Source organism: Staurois parvus, unplaced genomic scaffold, assembly GCF_062004578.1.
Source record: "Staurois parvus isolate SC_StPar_1 unplaced genomic scaffold, SC_StPar_1.0 ptg000414l, whole genome shotgun sequence".
NCBI classification, from domain to species: domain Eukaryota; kingdom Metazoa; phylum Chordata; class Amphibia; order Anura; family Ranidae; genus Staurois; species Staurois parvus.
Genome location: NW_028318210.1, coordinates 3,637,591 through 3,659,095, shown reverse-complemented (window position 1 = coordinate 3,659,095; position 21,505 = coordinate 3,637,591). Strand labels below are relative to the sequence as shown.

Below are 21,505 nucleotides of genomic sequence, written 5' to 3'. Positions count from 1 at the left end.
TTGGACATGTTTTATAGCAGAAAATAAAAAGTATTTATTTATTTTTTTCAAAATTGTCAGTTTGTTTTGTGTTTATAACGCAAAATGTAAAAAACGCTGAGGTGATCTAATAACACCAAAAAGAAAGCTCTATTTGTGGAAATAAAAAAATGACAAATTCATTTATGTACAGCATTGCATGTCCACACAATTGTCAGTTAAAGTAATGCAGCATCGGATGGCAGAAAATGGCCTGGTAAGGAAGGGGGGTAAATCAACTGGAGGTCAAGTGGTTAAAGCAAATCATTTTGGTAACATCTTTCCATGTTTGTGTTTACACAAAACAGTACAGCTAGCAAAATATCTTTACAATCTGATTGTAAAATCCCCTCAAATGACCAACTATAAACATCTGATCATGTACCCCAGACATTATATTAAAATATTTATTCAATCAGCCTGACCTAGTAAAAATATTGGAGCACCGGAGCTCACTGGCTATGCACAGTGTTCCTATGAACCAATAATTTATTCTTTTCAGTCCTATTATAATCCTATTACAATGGTTAAATAGTAACTCTGGAGTATAAATTATGAAACGGAAAAAATGCACACAGCTTTATGTCCACAGGTCACACAAATTAAACGCGAGGCCCATTTTTCATCTTTATATCCATTACCATCGTGAAAGGATGTTATCTAAACAGAATATGGTGATTCAGAAGGAATTTGCAAATAGTTCTTGAGTCTGACAAGGGGATGGCCTGATGTAATTCATTATGCAAGAGGAATAGTGACATAGAAAGCATTATTTCTTCCGTACCCCTAAATGCCAGTTAATAGCAATACATTTATTTACAAATTTCAAAATTAAGATGATGGGAAACATAGCTCTGTGATGTATGAATTAAAACTATCTGTTCAGAATTTTTTACCAAAATAGAGACAAAATGTATCTCTGCAAAAACTGTGGAGTCAATACATCCTTATTTTACTTGGAAAGGTATTTTATTTTGGTAAAATCATTCTAGAGAAATTGAACAGGAGTGAATGCAACTTTAGAGAGGTTAGTGCTTGCAAACAGTTGGCAATCCGTTTATACTAATGTAAATGCTACAGTATATTGAATGTCTGTGGTTGACATTTTTGCAATATCATAGTACTTCTTGTACATCTGCCGTGCATCTTTAAGTAACCGTGGACAATACTCAACAAGATTATTGCTGTATGTATGCCTTTAAGCTTTGGTGTGTTTGGTTACCATTTGTTGTCAAGCTGATGCAAGTACATAGGCTGGCTAGTGTCTTATGTTCCCTAATTTAGGAATATTTGCTTATAGTTAAGGAAATACTTCCATGTTGGTACATTCAAGGTTAACTTAATGTCCATGAGCAGGTTACAAACAATCCAGTACCTAAAGTAGTGTGCTTGCCGTTCTTCAAAATAAGATTAATGTAATAACCCTTTTGCTGCCAATCTGTATATATGGTTGATTCATTTTAACCTCCGAATATGAATGCCATTTTTTTGCATTTGATTTTGACTTGGTGTGGCTGTGCTAGTTAATATGCATTGATATTTGAATGTATGTTACTTAACCTTTGTGCTGATATATTCATCATACATGTCAGCTCATTTGGGAAGAGAAGGCAGGAAGGAGGAGATGAACAACGCAGAGGACTTGTTCGGTTCCACTTCAGAAAGCGACACTTCTACGTTTCATGGCTTTGACGAGGATGACTGGGAGGAGCCTTCCTCTGTCCAAGCCAAAAACTCCCCTACTGCTGAGGACCGGGGAGACTGCTAAAGAAAGTTATCTGGATCAACCCATCTCCTTACAGTTACTTCCAACCCTGTTAACTTAATTTTTGTCATTTAACTTTGCCCTACTCCCGGTATTTCTTCTGCATTTACAAAGCACAACTGGATGTTTTAATTTTTTCTGAGCTTGTTTAAAATGAAAACTGTGGCTTTCAATTTTTTTCCTTACTTTGCAATAAGAAGAATTTCCAGTATTAGTATCCCTCAGCTGGCTTGAAGGCCATTTGTGAATGACAACTGAAATTCCAGAATACTGGTACCTACATGTTGCAACAAAAATAGAAGGCAGCAAAACACTGGAAGTCTACTTAAATTCTGTCTGCGACCCTAATTACCTCACTGACAGAAGACTTGCGATCAATGATGGTTTCTACAGCTAGATTTTGCACCCATTGTGTGGAACCAGCCTGACTTTAAAGAGAACACTGCTGTGTACAAGGAGCAAGTTTCTCCTTACTTACCTCCACCAGATCTTCTGCATAAGGTCAGAAGGTCTTTAGGTAGAGAACAAACATAAACGAGCAAATGGGATAAATACCTCAGTCTTGCTTTTCCTTCTTCAATGGTTTATATATGCTATTTATTTTTGTGGCTGAAAGGACTCCCTGATGTCTAAAAGACACCTTTTTGTCTTCTTATTTAATACCACCTACTAGAAGATACCAAAGCAGTACCCGTTAATGGTCCACAGGGCAACGGAAATGAGACCAAACTATCGTCAAACCTGCTGAGCTGAAATCAGGCTGAACTGCAGCAGGATAGTTAAGGTACGATACCAGCACGTTTCATTCCCATCATACTGCTCCATAACTTGATGAGCCATTTCAGAGTTTCATTAAATCTATTTATACATCATGCTTTCAAAGTGGAATAAACAACAAAAAATAAAATAGGGGATTAAAACTAATTTATGTTAATGGCTTTTAAGACTGTCTGCAGATAAACTACAAAGCTGCTCATTACACATAATTATCAATTTTCTCTCTGAATTATTTTCTATACCTCTTTCACTCCAATATATATTGGGATCTACATAACAGGTCATATTAGCAACTTACACCCTTGTCCAACCACCTGCTGTTCCTACTGAGAAAAGAAGCAAATGGTCAATAGAACCCCGGGGTAAAAAGAAGAAAACATGTATACAATGACATACATAATCAAATATAGAAAGCGATCTTTATTGTATCCCCACTCATTGATTATATAAAAGAGTTAAATATTTTCCTTCAGAACCACTGTTGACACTTTCTGACTATTCTTTCTGCTAAGGTAGCCCAGTTTTTCCCAATCTAGTTTACAGTTGGATCTTTTTTTATCAAAGTGCATGAAATAATAACTGTCTAGTTTGCATTACAGTAACCAAAGTTTTGAATCAACATGGTTGCTAATGTGCAATACAGAGAGTGCTACATTGTAGGCAGGATGATAAATGGAGCAAATTGTGTCTATTGGTAAATGGGAGACATGAAAAGCCCTTTTTTTAAAAAAAAAAACATAACTGAAAATAATTGTTTCTGGTTCCTCATAATACATTACTCACAGTCGTAATAAGTACAGTAGCCTTAGTTATACCATAATACTTTTTACTGTGAAATGTCTTTGTTTATTCATGAATAATAAACAGATTGAGACTACTGTATTGTAATGTCGTTTGTGACCCTCGAAACATGAACAAGGTCAAACATTACATAAATTGTAGAAATTGACATTCTGGAAAACAAAATTTCATGTTAGCATTAAAGGTTGGGAAAATAATGATTGCCATCATGGAGTTAGAAAAACATGCAGCCTATGACCCACAAGCTTAGTTCAAATACAATTACAAACAATAGTGCCGCGCTCCTAAAACTATTATAACATGTAATAAAACAATTATCTTTCAAAAAATATATATTAGTGATAAAGTCCTTTGTGTTAGCGTGAAACAAATTATATCCGAATAATAAGTGACCATTGCAATAAATAAGAAAAAAAAAATTGATCAGTCCAAACGTGACAAATTCAGCTGCGGTGGTGTGAATAGGAGAGGAGAGTCACATTTCCAGCAGCAATTGGGAGATACTCACCACTATTGCTGAGATGCAATATATGATCCATAGTTCCAATAGGTGAACAAAAGCGGTTTTGGCCTTTTAGGAGGCATCAAAGGAGGTGAGCGCATATTGAGATCATAATAAGAAATCACTTGGAATGAAGATTTGTTCATTTTTGAATTTGTCACATTTGGACTGATCAATTTTTTTTTTTATTTTTATTTATTGCAATGGTCACTTATTATTCGGATATAATTTGTTTCACGCTAACACAAAGGACTTTATCACTAATGTATATTTTTTGAAAGATAATTGTTTTATTACATGTTATAATAGTTTTAGGAGTGCGGCACTATTGTTTGTAATTTTATTTATACACATTGAGTAAGTGTTTTTTGTGCTGACGCACCTTGTCAAACGTAAGTAGTGGCTCACAAGTTTAAAAAAAATAAAAATAAAAAAAACACCCTTTTTAGTTCAAATACAATTTTTATGTCCTTACCAAGGACGGATCTATAGTAGACTGTCTCTGTCAAGCCTATGCTTCCCTCCAGGTATGCATTAGTAATAAATGTACCTATGCAGAAATTAAATGTATGACTGATGCAAAATTCTGTGGGAAAAGCAAACTGATTTACCAGCTTTTGAGATAAATCAGTTGGCCCTAGAGAAGACATTTGATCTTGCATGTCATTTGCATGGAAAATCATTGCAGCATAACTTCTATAACGCAACATTTCTCAACCTCTTGTCAATCGTTTCACAGTATGCAAAATTTCAAGGCACCCAGTCTAAAATGTAAAAAAAAACCATAAATGTTACTTGTCAATGGGAAACCTAAGCCTAGGACAAGTCACAAATCCCCCTTGATGAAATTAACTTTACATCAGAGGTCCCCCCCGTGACATCAGAACTTTCTTTACATCAGAGGCCCCCCAACACAACAGCTACCCCCTACCTCATTGCCCCTCCAAGGGCCAATCACACAGCCCCCCCCCATTACAGAGCCTCCCAATCACAGTCTCCTATTCACATCAGAGATCTACTTCTGGCTCCAGCAGCATGGCAGAGGGCAGGGACTGGAGGAAGCATCTTCTCTTAAATGCTTGCGACAGACCTGCATGCCGCTTTCCCTGGATCAGAGGCATGCACTGCTATGGTGTAAGTAAGCTGGCTGCTATCACCATAGCAACAAAAGATGCTGTGCATCCTGGCCTTAGAGTGTCACCAGTTGTTTTGGTGCTGGCAGTGGGCTGGACCCCATCATAGATACTCATGACACTAATCCAACACAAACTGAGCCCAATGCTCACAGCAACCATGAGAAAAACAGACAGCACCCTGTTGAAAAACACTGCTATAGTTCACACAATGCAGCAAGTGGCTTTCACTGGGCCCATACAATTTGGAAAATTTGTGATTATTTAGAATCGATGGCTTTAGCCATGGAGATTTTAACTCCCTGCTACTTGTCCACTTGGTAGCAATTGCCTAATTTCTAACTTAATGACTGCAAAGTGATGCAAATAAGTTGACTGGCAACAATAGGTAAAATCATTCAGTGATATAAGTTCATCCAAAAGTATGCAATATATATGATCTAATGCACAAGTCACACCCTGGCTCCTCATATCTCTGGCCTTTAGCTGTGAAATCTGCTGACATTTAGGCTGGATTTGAATATTTACTATTTCTCTATAACAGTGTTTCTCAACATTTTTCCAGCAAAGGCACCTTTTAACATTCTGCACAATTTTCAAGCTCACTATTCTGAAATGTAAAAAATTAAACTAATAGTTTTACATAATGCAACTGCATTGATGCACGTAGGACACCCAACTTTCTGGGTGATTTACAAAGCAAATCAACTTTTCACACTAGTACTGACTAGTATTTCAGTGTTTTTCTTCTTCAGTTTTTCTCCCTCATTCAGCTAATGTGACTCCAGTGCTCATAATCAAAAAAGCAAAAACAATAGAATGGGACTTTTGAGGCACACCAATTATACAATAAAATTCAGTGTTTTTTTTAGCCATTTCTAAAAAACAGATCATATTACATCAATTTTTCTAAAACTACTGCAACCGTTTAGCATGATAAAACATATATTGCATTCATAAGGTGCAACAACTTCAAGGAGTAATATATCAGAAGCTGGCCCGACTCGTTTCTTAGACAAAGTCCACTTCTTTAGGAGCCAATCTATACATCAAAATGATAAGAAATAACAGTAATAAAGATTAATACAATTGATCTAAATTAAATGAATAATGGGGCACCCATAAGGCAGGGTGGCTCGATCCCCCAAAAATAATAATATATAAAAAAAAAAAAAAGCATCCTTTCCCCTCAGTGCAACACCAACATATTACAAATTAATTTAAGTTCTAGGTGCCTCATGGTCTACATAATAGTAATGATCAATGATAGTCCTTCCCCACAAGTAACATTAAAAAGAGTCTAATTGCAATTCAAGACCTGGGAGAGCGTCCATAGACTGCCCATGAAATAACAGCAATAGCTAATCTGAGCCCCTATTGTCCAAAAATGTTCAAGGAGGACAACTGACCAAGTGCCATCCTATCACGACAGAGAGCTAAAATACAAAAAATACATAAATAAATGCTAAGATGTAAGTGCATCTTGGGTATATTAAATAGTCTGCCACAAACCAGCCTACCTTAAAAGTGCAAAGAATCCACTCAAGGATTTTAGGCTTTCTGTATAATTTTACCGTGGTCTAAAACCAGATGGTTAGTAGGACAAAGTAATAGTTCTCCCCTCCAGGAGATCTATAACATAAAAGCATAGGTATAACATCCACTAATAGGACGCAGGTGGCGTAGCTAATCACCCAAAGTCCAGGAAATTCTAAAATGGCCACCACCAACTCACATGGGAATCACGCATGCCCCCGAGCAGCTAACGGGAAGCCCGGAAATTGGGTTATCGCATCGGTTACCACGCAGGCACGTGCAGCCACACACATGCCCAGAAGCCGGCAACATGCCATCAGGGAAGGAGCGCCATAGCAGCCCCTGGGCATTGGAGGAGAGTACGCACCAAAAAAAACCAGGACGTACCCTCAAACATCACCTAGGTAAGCCCCCAGATTAGGGGGCAAATTGGGGCGTCTCAACCCCAGCAAAACTGGGGCCGGCTCTGGTGCTTGAAGTGCCTATACCGAGACCACCCCCAACACAAACACCCACCCGCCCTCCACCCCCCAAGATACCCCCTGAGGGTGCATACCAACCTCCAAAGGGATGAAGCTAAATATACATCCACCAAAAAAAAAAAATACATATCCAATAAGTTTTTTCATGAATGCAAATAACACCAAAGATGAGGAAAAAAAAAAAAGGGAAAATATAAAAAAGAAAAACTACAATTCTACAGTATGGCTAAAGTAACCAATTAATTAGCCAAATCAAGCCCATTATGATCATAAAAATAAGTAGTTGCAAACTTGATTATCCCTTGATGAAATATTTGTCCCTTTTTCTGTCTAAGGAGTATCTCTGTTCTCAGGCATCCACTAACCTCCTGGTAGCCAGCATGGGTATAGTAAGAAATGTTTTTAAAAAAGCGTACCATAAGCTTAGTGCACGCCCGAGTCTGGAGTTACTCCTTGGACAGAAAAAGAGACAACAAAATATTTCATCAAGAGATACAGTCAAGTTTGTAACTACTTATCCTTACCATCATAATCAGATTATAGGGATGCTTTCTAAATACTGGTGCTTACTTAGTACAGATGAGATTATGGATAAATATGTGCGATCTAACCCAGAAATAGTCTATAGAAGAAATACATCTTTAAGAGACAAACTAGTACAGTACAGGGAACCTATGGAGATAGAGGAAGGCCTACGAGGCACTTTAAAATGTGGTATGTGTTCGGTGTACCCATTTATTAGAGAATGTTTAGATTGTGTGCTCCCCAAATGGGGAATACTTTGTACCCAGATTCCACGTAAATAGCGCCACAAAGGGGTTGGTCTGTTTAAAGACCTGCATTTGTGGTGCGTTCTACGTAGGAAAGACTGAGCCCTCCTTTCAGAAACACAATACACGATCATGTATATTATGTTCCAAAAATCAATACCCCTATTGAACGTCATGTGGGGTTGTTGCACAACTATGACACATCAGTCATGAAATTTATGGCACTGGATCGAGTTTTGGAAGATTTTGACAGCTCTTTAATGCGAGACTAGCTGGATACCAGTTTTGCTGGCGTTGGGATGCCGCAATTTGCCCCTCTAATCTGGGAGCTTACCTAGGCAGTGTTTGAGGGTATGCCCTGGTTTTTCTGGGCGCGTACGCTCCTCTGGCACCTAGGGGCCACTGTGGCGCTCCTTCTTCCCTGATGGCATGCTGCCGGCTTCTGGGCATGTGCGTGCGATAGCACAATTTCGGGGTTTCGATCCCGTTAGCTGCGTGGGTGCATGTGCGATTCCTATGTGAGTCGGTGTTGGCCGTTTTGGAATTTCACGGACTTTGTCTGGGTGATTAGTTGCGCCACCTGAATGCCATTAGTGGACCTATTTAGTGTGAGGTCCCCCTCCCTTTGTTTTCTCCTCTTTCACCCTGGGCTGGCTGAATGATATTTGTGGTTTGAATATACTCTGCATAGGTGAGCATACATATGTGATTTTGAGATCCAGATTTAAAAGTTAGAACTTAGTCCTCTTCTATTGACTATGCTGTGTGGACTTTTATGCGTGTAGGACATTGAAGTGGTTATTAAAGATTTTCCATGGTAGATTTTGAATGGTTCCTTTTTTGAAACTGGAAAATTACAATGTATATCTCTGTATGCAAGGATATTCTGGATGGTATAAGGTGGGTTTTGCTATGATGATTCCCTTGGTTTATATTATATGGGTGTACTTGGTTGTTATACCTATGCTTACATGTTATAGATCCCCTGGCGGGGGGAGAACGATTACTTTATCCTACTAACCATCTGGTTTTAGACCATGGTAAAATTATACAGAAAGCCTAAAATCCTTGAGTGGATTCTTTGTACTTTTGAGATAGGCTGATTTGTGGCAGACTATTTAGTATACCCAAGATGCACTTACACCTTAGCATTTATTTTTGTATTTTAGCTCTCTGCCGTGATAGAATGGCACTTGGTCAGTTGTACTCCTTGAACTTTTTTGGAGAATAGGGGCTCAGATTAGCAATTGCTGTTATTTCATGGGCAGTCTATGGATGCTCTCCCAGGTATTGAATTGCAATTAGTCTCTTTTTAACTGCCTCTCGCCCACCATATAAGGAAATGACGGGTGCAAGGCGGTTCTCTCGTTCTGGGAGGACATCATATGACGTCCTCCCATTCTAACCGTGCATGCGCGGCCTTCGGTGGTGCGCTGTGTCCCTCGAACACAGCGGATCACCGATCAACGGAAAGAGCCAAAGATGCCGGCACCTTCCAGTGCACATCAGTGCCACATCAATGCCACATATCAGTGCCTACCAGTGCACATCAATGCCACCTATAAGTGCCCATCTGAGCTGCCTTTCAGTGTCACCTATCAGTGCCAGTCAGTGCCGCCTATCAGTGCCAGTCAGTGCTGTCTATCAGTGCTGTCTATTAGTGCCGCCTATCAGTGCCATATATGAGTGCTGCCTTTCAGTGCCCAACAGTGCCACCTACCAGTGCCGCCTCATCAGTGCCACCTATCAGTGTCCATCAGTGCAGCCTATCAGTGCCCATCACTGCAGCCTCATAAGCGCACATCAGTAAAGGAGAAAAATCACTTATTTACAAAATTTTATAACAAAAAATTAGGAAAAAACATTTTCAGTGGTTTTTGGTTTGTTTAAGAGAAAATAAAAAAACCCAGAGGTGATTAAATACCACCAAAAGAAAGTTCTATCTGTCTCAAAAAAAATGATAAAAATTCATATGGGTACAGTGTTGCATGACCGCGCAATTGTCATTCAAAGTGTGACAGCGCTGAAAGCTGAAAATTGGCCTGGGCAGGAAGGGGGTGTAAGTGCCCTGTAGGCAAGTGGTTAATGTTACGTGTGGGGAAGGACTATCATTAAACCTTACTATTATGTAGACCATGAGGCACCTAGAACTTAAATGAACTTGTAATATGTTGGTGTTGCGCTGAGGGGAAAGGCCTTTTTTTTTTTTTTGGGGTCATGGTTCCCTGCCTCATGGGTCTTCACTGGGTGCCCCGCCCTTGTTCTGCCCCTTATTCCTCCTTCCCTACCCTTCCCCCCTCCCCCCCCCTTTCCTTTTTTCCCCCTTGGGTGCTTTAGGCCAATCCTTTAGAACTGTCCAGTGGGATGTTGACTATTATTGATTTAATTTAGATAAATTGTATTAATCTTTATTACTGTTATTTCCTTGAATGTTGATGTATAGATTGGCTCCTGAAGAAGTGTGCTTTGTCCAAGAAATGCATCAGCCTAGCTTCTGATATATACTCCTTGAATTTGCATCCTATGTGTGAAATATGTGTTTTATCATGCTAAACTGTTGCAAAACGTTTTAGAGAAATTGATGTTGTAATATGATTTGTTTTTTATACAGTGGATATAAAAAGTCTACACATCCCTGTTAAAATGTCATGTTTCAGTGATGTAAAACGATGAGACAAAAATAATTTCAGAACCTTTTCCACCTTTAATGTGACCTATAAACTGTACAACCCAGTTGAACAACAAACTGAAATCTTTTAGGTGGAGAGAAGTAAAAATAAAAAAACTAAAATAATATGTTTGCATAAGTGTGCACACCCTTAAACTAATACTTTGTTGAAGCACCTTTTAATTTTATTCCAGCACTCAGTCTTTTTGGGTATGAGTCTATCAGCATGACACATCTTAAACTGGCAATATTTGCCCACTCTTCCTTGCAAAAACACTCCAAATCTACCAGATTGTGAGGGCATCTCCTGTGCACAGCCCTCTTCAGATCACCCACAGATTTTCCATTGGATTTAGGTCTGGGCTCTGGCTGGGCTAAAACTTTAATCTTCTTCGGGTGAAGCCATTACTTTGTTGATTTGGATGTATGCTTTGGGTCGTTGTTGTGCTGAAAGATGAAGTTCCTTATTCATGTTCAGCTTTCTAGCAGGAGCCTGAAAATTTTGTGCCAATATTGACTGGTATTTGGAACTGTTCATAATTCCCTCTACCTTGACTTAAGGCTCCAGTTCCAGCTGAAGAAAAACAGCCCCAAAGCATGATGCTGCCACCCCCATGCTTCACTGTGGGTATGGTGTTCTATTGGTGATGTGCAGTGTTGTTTTTGCGCCAAACATATCTTTTGGAATTATGGTTAAAAAGTTCAACCTTGGTTTCATCAGACCATAACACATTTTCCCACATGCTTTAAGGAGGCTTCAGATGTGTTTTTGCAACATTTAGCCGGGCTTGGATGTTTTCTTTGGAAGAAAAGGCTTCCGTCTTGCCACTCTACCCCATAGCCCAGACAAATTAAGAATACGGGAGATTGTTGTCACATGTACCACACAGCCAGTACTTGCCAGATATTCCTTTAGCTCTTTGAATGGTGCTGTAGGCCTCTTGGCAGCCTCCCAGACCAGTTTTCTTCTCGTCTTTTCATCAATTTTGGAGGGTCGTCCAGTTCTTGGTAATGTCACTGTTGCACCATGTTTTCTCCACTTGATGATGACTGTCTTCACTGTGTTCCATGGTATATCTAATGCCTTGGAAATTCTTTTGTTCCCTTCTTCTGACTTATACTTTTTAACAATGAGATCCCTCTAATGCTTTGGAACTCTCTGCAGACCATGGCTTTTGCTGTAGTATGTGACTAAGAAAATGTTAGGAATGACCTACTAGAACAGCTGAACTTTATTTGGAGTTAATCAAAAGCACTTTAAATGATGGCAGGTGTGTACTGACTCCTATCTATCATGATTTTGAATGTGATTGTTTAATTCTGAACACAGCTACATCCCCAGTTATAACAGGGTGTGCACACTTATGCAACCGCATTATTTTAGTTTTGTATGTTTACTTCCCCCCTAAAATATTTCAGTTTGTTTTTCAATTGAGTTGTACAGTTTATAAGTCACATCAAAGGTGGAAAAAGTTATGAAATGATTTATCTGTCTCATTTTTTTTTACATCACAGAAACCTGACATTTTACCTGACTTTATGTATCCACTGTATATGGATAAAATAAAATGTATTTTTCTTGTATAATGGTGTGCCTCAAAAGTCCCATTCTATTGTTTATGTTTTTCTGATTGTGTTATATTTAGGGATTTGGCACATTTTTTCTTTTTTTCATCCTTATGTGACTCCAGTGCTGATGGGGAGAGGCAAACAAGCACATCCTCAGGCACCCAATATCTTCCTTATAAACCTATAACATCATCAATTGTTAGAATGCTGGCAGCAGGCTCCCATGGTGCCCAAGCATGTAATGCTGCACAATTAAAACCTGTGCTTTGTTTAACAAAAAAAGGCAGTCTTAAATCACCTGCTTGCTTGCTGACAATTTATGGGCAATGCAAGGCAAATTTTAAACATTTTGCCAAAGCATCCCTGAAGAAACTGGAAGGCATCTTGCGTGAAAAAGGCTGCTCTATAATATAACAGAAACAAATCTCCTTGTTAATAGGTGCAGCAATAATTGACAATCAAAAAGAGTCCTTTATAAAGCAAGTAACAGCTACTAATAAGTATGTGTAGTAAAATAAATCTTTACAATTTATTTAACAAAATAAATCTTTAAATCTCTATGTAGCAAAGGGGATTGGATGTGGATAACTAGAAAAAAAAAACACAGATGTTAAACCAATGGCTTGGATAGAGTTGAGATGGATTAGAACACCTATTAGGTTTTTATTGCTATCTGTACCCATTAAGGTGACTGACCCTATTTGTCCTCTTTACCATTTTTGTTGAAAATGAAAATAAAGAAAATCCCAACATTTGAGTTGTCCCAAAAACAGTAATAGAGGGAAAATTTCCCAATGGTGACGCTAGTTCTGGTAACCTGGGCGGCCCCAGATTTTCTTAATTTCCAGGGATTTCTTCTCACTTCCTGTTTTGGCTATGAGACAGGAAGTGAAAGAAAATGTACCCAATGCAAGTGGCAAAAAAACTAAAAGGGTTATAAACCTCCATTACTCCATCCAAAATGGAGAAAAAAAGTTTTGCCTATAGTTCTACTTTAATGTGATTGAAAAGCAATTTTAAACATCTGTGGCAGAGCAAAAACCTGCCTAAGGCACCTTTTATGTGACAGGTCCAATCAGGTCCTCCTGTCAGTTCATTCACCCCTATGTCCAGGAGGTGTAAACTGGCTTATGTCCGTTTACACCCACCTACCTTCAATTTGATCTAGTCCGCAAAAAAACCCCAAAAACAAAAAAGAGGATCCATCCCCCTCCGTCTAGGTGGATCAGATCAGAGGGCAGTCGGGTGTAAACGGACAGCAGAATCTGTTTACTCCTGGCCGCCCAAAGAGCATAGCAGGCTTTATCTGTGTCCACTCTGCAAAAACTGAGTCATCCACCCACTCTGCTCTGATCAGCAGGGGCTGAGACATGCTAATAACAAGTTTGGAAGTACAGATCATATTTGTTATGTAAAGCAGTAAAGAAATATGAGCTGTGTATGCTGGAGTGCGATTTACAGCACACCAACACATGTAATATGCATTACTGCAATACAATTGGTGTGAATGGGACCTTTTGGAGAGATTTTACATATTTTAGTGTCAGCCATTAGAACTGGTGCCACTTTTAGGTATGGGAGAGCATGTGACCTACATCCTTGCAACAGTGCTCGAGCCTAGCGCTGTCAAATGAACTAGAGATTGGCATCAATGCTCTCCCCAATCACTCACATTTTAGATTTCAATGGGGTACACACTTGTAGCTTGTTATGGGGATTCCACTCTATATGCCTGATGGGCCGGCTGATAGTCAGAAGTAGAGAAGGGTTCCCCTTCAATTAAAGCATAGCTAAAGGGAAGACTTTTTTTCCGTTTTGGATAGAGTGGGAAGGGATTAGAACACCGGTCAGTTTTTATTGCTGTCTGTGTCTCTGTTAAGGAGATTCACCCTCTCAATTTGTCCTGTTTACGGTTATCATCAAAAGTGAAAGTAAAAGAAAATCCCAGAACATTAATAGAGGGAAAATCTTCCAATGAGGACACTAGATCTTCTGACACAGCAGAATTCCCTTACTGTAGAGGAATTTCTTCTCACTTCATGTTTTGGCTAAAAGACAGGAAGTGAAGGGAATCTCCCCTATGGGACACAGATAGCCAAAACAAAATACAGGGGTTATAACCCTCCCTTACTGTATCCAAAATCAAAAAACATTTACTTTCAGTTACTCTAACACTTAGCTGCATAAATACTGCTGCAGCTGATAGCTCTACTTAATGTGACACATTTACTAAAACTGAAGAGTGCAAAATCTGGTGCAGCTTTGCATAGAAACCAATCAGCTTCCAGATTTTATTGCCAAAAGCTCAATTGAACAAGCAGAAGTTAAAAGCTGTTTGGCTACCATGCACAGCTGCATCAGATTCCGAGTATACCCGTTTTAGTGAATCTCCTCCATACATGGAATTGGAGTCTACCAATATATTTAGCTCTATAGGGCTGTTCACACATTTGCGTTTTGGTGCATTTTTCATGATGTGTTTTCTATTGAAGTTGATGGGAATGCAGCATAACTTACGTCATTGTGTCTAGGTATGCAATGCCATGCATTGTAATGCATGTTGCAGTGTACATCACATGTTTTAACACATGTTGATAAATGCATTCCATAACACTCATGTTACATCAAGGTTGATGTGTTTTTTGATGTGCTTCATTTGATTTCAAGGGGAAAATGATCAAGTAAAATCACATCTTGTTATTCAGAACAGGGAAATTTGTTCCATAAAGCCTTTTTTTTTTTTTTTTTTTAATAAAAAAGATCAAATGAATGTTATGCTTTTTTAGAGGGAAATATCAATGTTGTCTATTTCTATAGTTGCTCTAGAGACTTTCCTATTCATTGCTGCTTTATTTTGACAAAAGTGAAAAGTATTCAGAGAAATCGGCTTCACAGATAGATAGATTTTAGCAATTTATTAAGAAATTTACACCAACCAAACCCAACATGAAACAAATAAATGTAGAACCTCTGATAGACATACTTGTTCTGGATCAGTACAGAAGTCAGATCAGCATGAAGGGAAGGCAACTATCATATTCTTGAAGGCAAGTTCACCAACAACACACTACATATTTCACCACAAGTTCCTTGGAGGGCTTACTTACACCATATGGGTGTGCCCGAGCACCCGTATTTTTGCACATTCCCATGCAGAGCGTTTTTGGAAACCCATTGATTCCACTAGGCTTCCCAACATGTGGGAACGCACAAAAGATATCGCAGGTACAATTTTTAAAATTGCAGAACACCAAACAGCATGTTACTGCAGTACCATGTATTTTGGTGGTCCTGAACCCAGTTGATTTTGCTAGATGTGTAGGTGTGCCATTAAGAATTAAAGTAGAAATCCAAGAAAACCTTTTTGGAACCATGCAGTGGGGCTGTGCCAGCACTGCATGGGTTAACTGCTCATTTTTGTCTAGGGGTGATAATAGTGAAGATATACTTACCTGATCCACTGATCCTCAGAGCACAAGACTGGTCCCTGCCGCCTCTGTCCCTCTGCACGCTAGCAGTCTTGTGAATGGACTGTTCCTGACATTATCACACCCATAGATCAGGTAAGTATAGCTCCTACCTAAACCTCTAGACCAGGGCTTAAAATTTCAAGTCCTAAACTACTAGCCAGGCCTTAGAGTTACTTGCCACCAACAAACACACACAAACAGAGACACCTGTACACACACACAGACATGTACATACAAACACACACAGAACATGTACACACACGCACAGAGACACATGTACACACACACATACAGACATGTATACACACAGGCACGTACAGACACGCATACATACAGATACATGTACACACACAGAAATATACACGCACAGACACATGTACATACACACAGACACATGTACAGTTGCAAGAAAAAGTATGTGAACCCCTTGGGATTACGTGGAGTTTTGCATGAATTGGGCATAAAATGTGCTCTGAACGTCATCTAAGTCACAACAATAGAAGAACACAGTCTGCTGAACATAATACTACACAAACATTAGATGTTGCCATGGTTTAATTGCACATAACATGTAAACATTCACAGTGCAGGGAGGAAAAAGTATGTGAACCTTTGGACTTAATAACTGGTTGACCCTCCTTTGGCAGCAATAACCTCAACCAAACGTTTCCTGTAGTTGCAGATCAGACCTGCACAACGATCTGGAGTAATTTTGGACCACTCCTCTTCACAAAACTGTTTCAGTGTAGCAATATTATTGGGATGTCTGGTGTGAATCGCTCTCTTAAGGTCATGCCACAGCATTTCAATCGGGTTGAGGTCAGGACTCTGACTGGGCCACTCCAGAAGGCGTATTCTGTACTGTTGCAGCCATTGTTTTGTTGAATTACTTGTATGCTTTGGGTCATTGTCCTGTTGCATCACCCATCCTCTGCGGAGCTTCAGTTGGCAGACAGATGGTCGTACATTTTCCTGCAAAATGTCTTGATAAACTCTGGAATTCATTTTCCCATCAATGACAACAATCCGTCCAGGCCCTGAGGCAGCAAAGCAGCCCCAAACCATGATGCTCCCTCCGCCAAGATTTACAGTGGGGATGAGGTTTTGATGTTGGTGTGCTGTGCCTTTTTTTCTCCACACATAGTGTTGTGTGTTCTTCCCAAACAACTCAATCTTGGTTTCATCTGTCACAGTATATTTTGCCAGTTGTGCTGTGGAACATCCAGGTGCTCTTTTGCAAACTTCAAACGTGCTGCAATATTCTTTTTGGACAGCAATGGCTTCCTCCGTGGTGTCCTCCCATGTACTCCATTCTTGTTTAATGTTTTCCTTATTGTAGATGTGTCAACAAAAATGTTAGCATGTGCCAGAGATTTTTGTAGGTCTTTAGCTGACACTCTGGGATTCTTCTTTACCTCATGCAGCATTCTGCGCTGTGCTTTTGCAGTAATTTTTACAGGACAACCACGCCTAGGGAGAGTAGCAACAGTGCTAAGCTTTCCCCATTTGTAGACAGTCTGTCTTACCGTGGACACATGAACATCAAGGCTTTTGGAGATACTTTTGTAACCCTTTCCAGCTTCATGCAAGTCAACAATTCTTGATCATAGGTCTTCTGAGAGCTCTTTTCTGCGAGGCATGGTTCACATCAGACAGTGCTTCTTGAAACCAGTAAACCCAAAACAGGTGTGTGTTTTTTAAGGGCAGGACAGCTGTCAGCAACACATCCAATATCATCACACTGATTGGAGTCAAGGTTGGCTCACTCCTGGCTCCAATTAGCTCTGGGAGAAGTCATTAAGCTAGGGCCTCACATACTTTTTCCTCCCTGCACTGTGAATGTTTACATGTTTTGTGCAATTAAACCATGGCAACATCTAATGTTTGTGTAGTATTATGTTCTGCAGACTGTGTTCTTCTATTGTTGTGACTTAGATGACGTTCAAAGCACATTTTATGCCCAATTCATGCAAAACTCCACGTAATCCCAAGGGGTTCACATACTTTTTCTTGCAACTGTACATATAGACACATATACGTACATACACACAAACACATGTACACACACAGACAAATGTACACACACACATACATGTACATACACACAGACACATGTACATATATAGACAGACACATGTACACACAGACACATATACGTACATACACACAAACACATGTACACACACAGACAAATGTACACACACAAATACATGTACATACACGCAGACACATGTACAATTGTACATGCATACACAGACACACACAAACACACACATGTACACGTACCCCCCCATAAAAAGTTGCACTCACACATCCGGGTACTGCACTCTAGGCGGAGGCAGAGAGCACAGCACACACTCCTTGCTTTGCTTTCACTGTGCTCAGCTATTGAGCAGTCTGACGGCTCCCAGTGCCAATGACAGATCCGGCCTGAGCTCCGAGCCTGCTCAGCAAGATGGCCCTGGGGGATACACTCGCCCCGACCATAATTTCCACTCGCCATTGGCGAGCAGGAAAGTGGAAATTTCAAGCCTTGCTCTAGACAAAATGAGCAGTTTTACAAGGAATTCTGCTTTAATGGTACCTGCGCTGGTCTGTCGAGGACTTTGTGATTCCTGGCAGTGTGTTTCTGTGCAGTTCGCAAAATTTTGTGAACTGGCCCTTAAAGCAGAACTAGAGTCTGCAATACTTAGCTCTCCTTCACTGGTCTAAGGTTCCTCGCTGGCATCTTCTACCCAACGTCCTGTGGGTTCTGGGATGTGGACAACTTGATTGGCTGGGTGGGATGACATTATTTCTGTGCATGCGCAGGAGTTCAGTCATCCCATCACACAGGGTCTGTTTGAGATGTAAACTGAGCTGTGCATGCAAAGGCAGGCTCTGGGACTATCATAATGATCCTAGGTTCACTCCTAAAATGTATAGCAACAAGCATACAGCCAGCATCATTAGCAAACTCAGAACTGGTACCCCCCTAGATGCTGGTTTCAGAGTCGATCATTCATTAGGCTGACAGCCCTGGAAGTTGTACTTTAGCAACCAAGTTACCATTATTATCCTTGCAGGTTTCTTTTAGGACATTTCTTTTTTACAAAATATATGTCTATCTACTAGGCTGCACTCACGTATGCTAGATGAATACAACTCTTAAATTTCAGTTTTATGTGGACAAAGTCAAGTAAGAGCTTACTTCCTGCATTGCTATAAGGGTAAAATTAAATTTTGGAGTCATAACCAACTATTGTTTAAGGCTGAACAAGGCATTCAAGCTCCCCTCACTGGATACTGCAGGAGAGTGGTATTAATTGAACTGGTTAGTTCGGGAACCCCACTAACAGATCTAGACCTGACCGCTAATGCACTTCTAGCGTATGATACTGGCCACCAAATGTCTAGTAATAGCAAGACCTAGGGGTGTATTAATAGAATCCTGGCACATTTGCCAGCCCAGATCTGCCCACATTAGCTAAAAATATTAGCTGAAATTTTACCCATGAACTCTAGAGGGGGAACAGCAGCAAATGTTCAATCAGAGCTCCTGACCAAATATATGTCTCCATAGTGGGGTACAACAAAGGCCCTTTAGAAAAGTTTAGTAATGGCAATCTACAAAAACACACATGTACTGTAGATAATTGCAGGCTTTTTATTCTTTTCATAGCTTATCCCCCCGAACCCTGATTCTTCTCATGGTGGCCATTTTCACAAAGTGTAGATGAATCCACCTCCCTTAATTTCCTGGAACTCTGGGTCTGCCCCCTTGAACATGTGGGGTGGAAGGCAATGGTGATGTAGCCTTCACAGGATGACTCTGTGAGGTCCTGGTTACATCATCAGTGCTTCACTCAACCAAGAAATGGAAAACAGGAATTATATGTAAATGCAAAAAGTATTTCACTCATGAACGCAACATGATTTCACATCAGCATGCAGAGGTGTATGTTGATGTGATTTTTAATGAAAGGGGGGAAAGGTCACCTTTATGTGGTAAAGTGAGCTCAGCTCCAGTTAATCTGTTTTTGGATAGTGTTGAAGAAGGGTTAGAGTTTTTATTTAAAATGCTGTCTGTGTTTCTTTGAGCAGGGTGCAATGGAAAATCTCCCCAGTAGGGATAGAGAAGGAAAAAAAACACACTTGATAGGAGGGGATGGGAAGGGTTCTTGCTTCCCCAGACGACAAATTGACTTGGTTGGAATGCCTTTACCTATATAGTTTGATGGAAAAAACTCACATATTGTACTTGTCTGAGCAGCATTAAAGCTTAATTCACACTAGATGTTTTTCTAACTCTCCTAGAAACCTTCTCCAGGATTCTTCAGCAGCGTTTTGGCAGAAAAAAATGCCTGACGCTTGTAAACGTGTGTAACGCGTTCAGTTGCATCAAGTGTGTGAGCCTTAATTTCCTTGGCCAGAAGAAACAATTTATTCTGGCCATTGAAATGAATTAACGTTCAAGCACTAAACACGCCTAGTATTTTTCTGCTAAAACTCTGCTGCTCCTGAGCTCACTGGCAGTGGAGTCTATTTCTGCCTCTAAACTCCTCTAACTGTTTCTGTGTGCATGGACACATAGGCTAAATTACAGGGGAGTTTAGAGACAGAGGGGAAATAAACAAGCCAGACACCCCTAGAACCAGCTGTAAAAACATCCAGTGTGCATGAGACCTAAACGGTGTAATTTTTTTGGGTCAGGTTTATATATAAAAAAACACAAGAAAAATTAAATAATGAAGAAAACAAAACAAAATAACACATGCACATGATAATGGATTTCCTGTAAGGGCTCTTTTACTGCACGGGTGTTCCAATCAGATCCACCTGTCAGTTTTTGAGGAGAATCTGAATGGAAGCTCCCTGGTAAGTCTTTCCATCTAGGTTAAGGGGGAAAAAAACCTAAAAGGCCTACATCTTTGCTGGGTTTTTTTTTTGGAGCTAAAACATAATAGATCAGAGGTAGAAGAATGAGTTTGAACACATACCACCTGACACGGGTTAGTTAACATCCAGCAGGTAAAAACTGAACAGACATGATATAAAAAAAAAAGTGACATCTGTACTATTCGTCTATGATTAAGCAAGAGATCTTTTCACAGACCCCCTGCTAATCAGAATGGACTTTACTTGTGTTAAAGGGCCACAAGAATGTCATCATTATTTAAACCAATCACTTAGCTAGGAACAAGATGATACCACTAAGGTACAAGAAACAAATATGCCATCAAGTATGTATAGACAAAATTGATTAATGTTTTGGACAGAAGTGGTGAGGGGTTAGTACACCCACCAAGTTTTTTCTGCTGTCTGTGCCCCCTCTAGATAGATTCACATTATTTGCTTTGTGGCCATGGAAACAGACAGAAATTCCAAAGTTGTCACCCGAACGAGAGGCAAGTGTAAACCTCTCAATGGGGCAATTTCAGAGACAACAACAGGTGAAGATCTGAATTTTCCTCACTGCAGAGATTTCCTCTCACTACAAGTTGTGTTTCCAGAAGAGGAATGAAGAAAACTATCTCTAACATGATGCAGGCAAAAAAAAAAGATACATAAAGAAAACTAGCAAGGTTTTAAGTATTCTTATTTTACAAGTTTTGGATAGAATAAGGACTTGGTTATACACAAACTTTAAAAACAATCAGCCACTAAATGAAACATCAAGCAATAAACAATGTAATTTTAAGAAAACTCAGTTCTTATCAAAACTACAAACTTTTTTTTGATAATGCTACAATTAATAATTAGCTATTTAAAGTGTTTCATAAACAGGTGCTTAGTCTGTTTTAATGTTCCCCTTCATCTGAAGTTTTATTAAATGTGGGTTAAAAAAAGTACAACCAGTATTGCACAAAGGGCTTACTGAACCCTTTGGGCTGTGTAATTTCACTGTACTCAACTGTAAAAAGACAAATATACCATTGATGAAAGGCAATAGTGAGCTCCCAATGTACGTCACTCTTAATATGAATGCTTGGGTATATTGTTGACACTTTCCTCACTTAGTTCAATAAAGTCTG

General features: G+C 39.6%; 1 protein-coding gene across 8 annotated transcripts in view; it reads left to right on the top strand.

The window, feature by feature from the left end:
* Positions 1-21,505, top strand: part of DPF3 (double PHD fingers 3) — a 455,271-nt gene that overhangs the window by 388,902 nt on the left and 44,864 nt on the right. For 2 of the 8 annotated variants that reach the window (XR_016314150.1, XR_016314149.1), the window contains one exon: positions 1,611-2,567. The exons of 4 other annotated variants lie outside the window; for them this stretch is intronic. Coding sequence is in view for 2 of the 4 variants with exons in the window: in XM_089686862.1 (XP_089542988.1) it covers positions 1,611-1,786 (176 nt within the window). In the remaining 2 variants the exon portion in view is untranslated. Of the gene's footprint in view, positions 1-1,610; positions 3,438-21,505 lie in introns of those variants that run through there. 2 more of the 8 variants (XM_089686863.1, XM_089686862.1) reach the window with 2 other exon arrangements.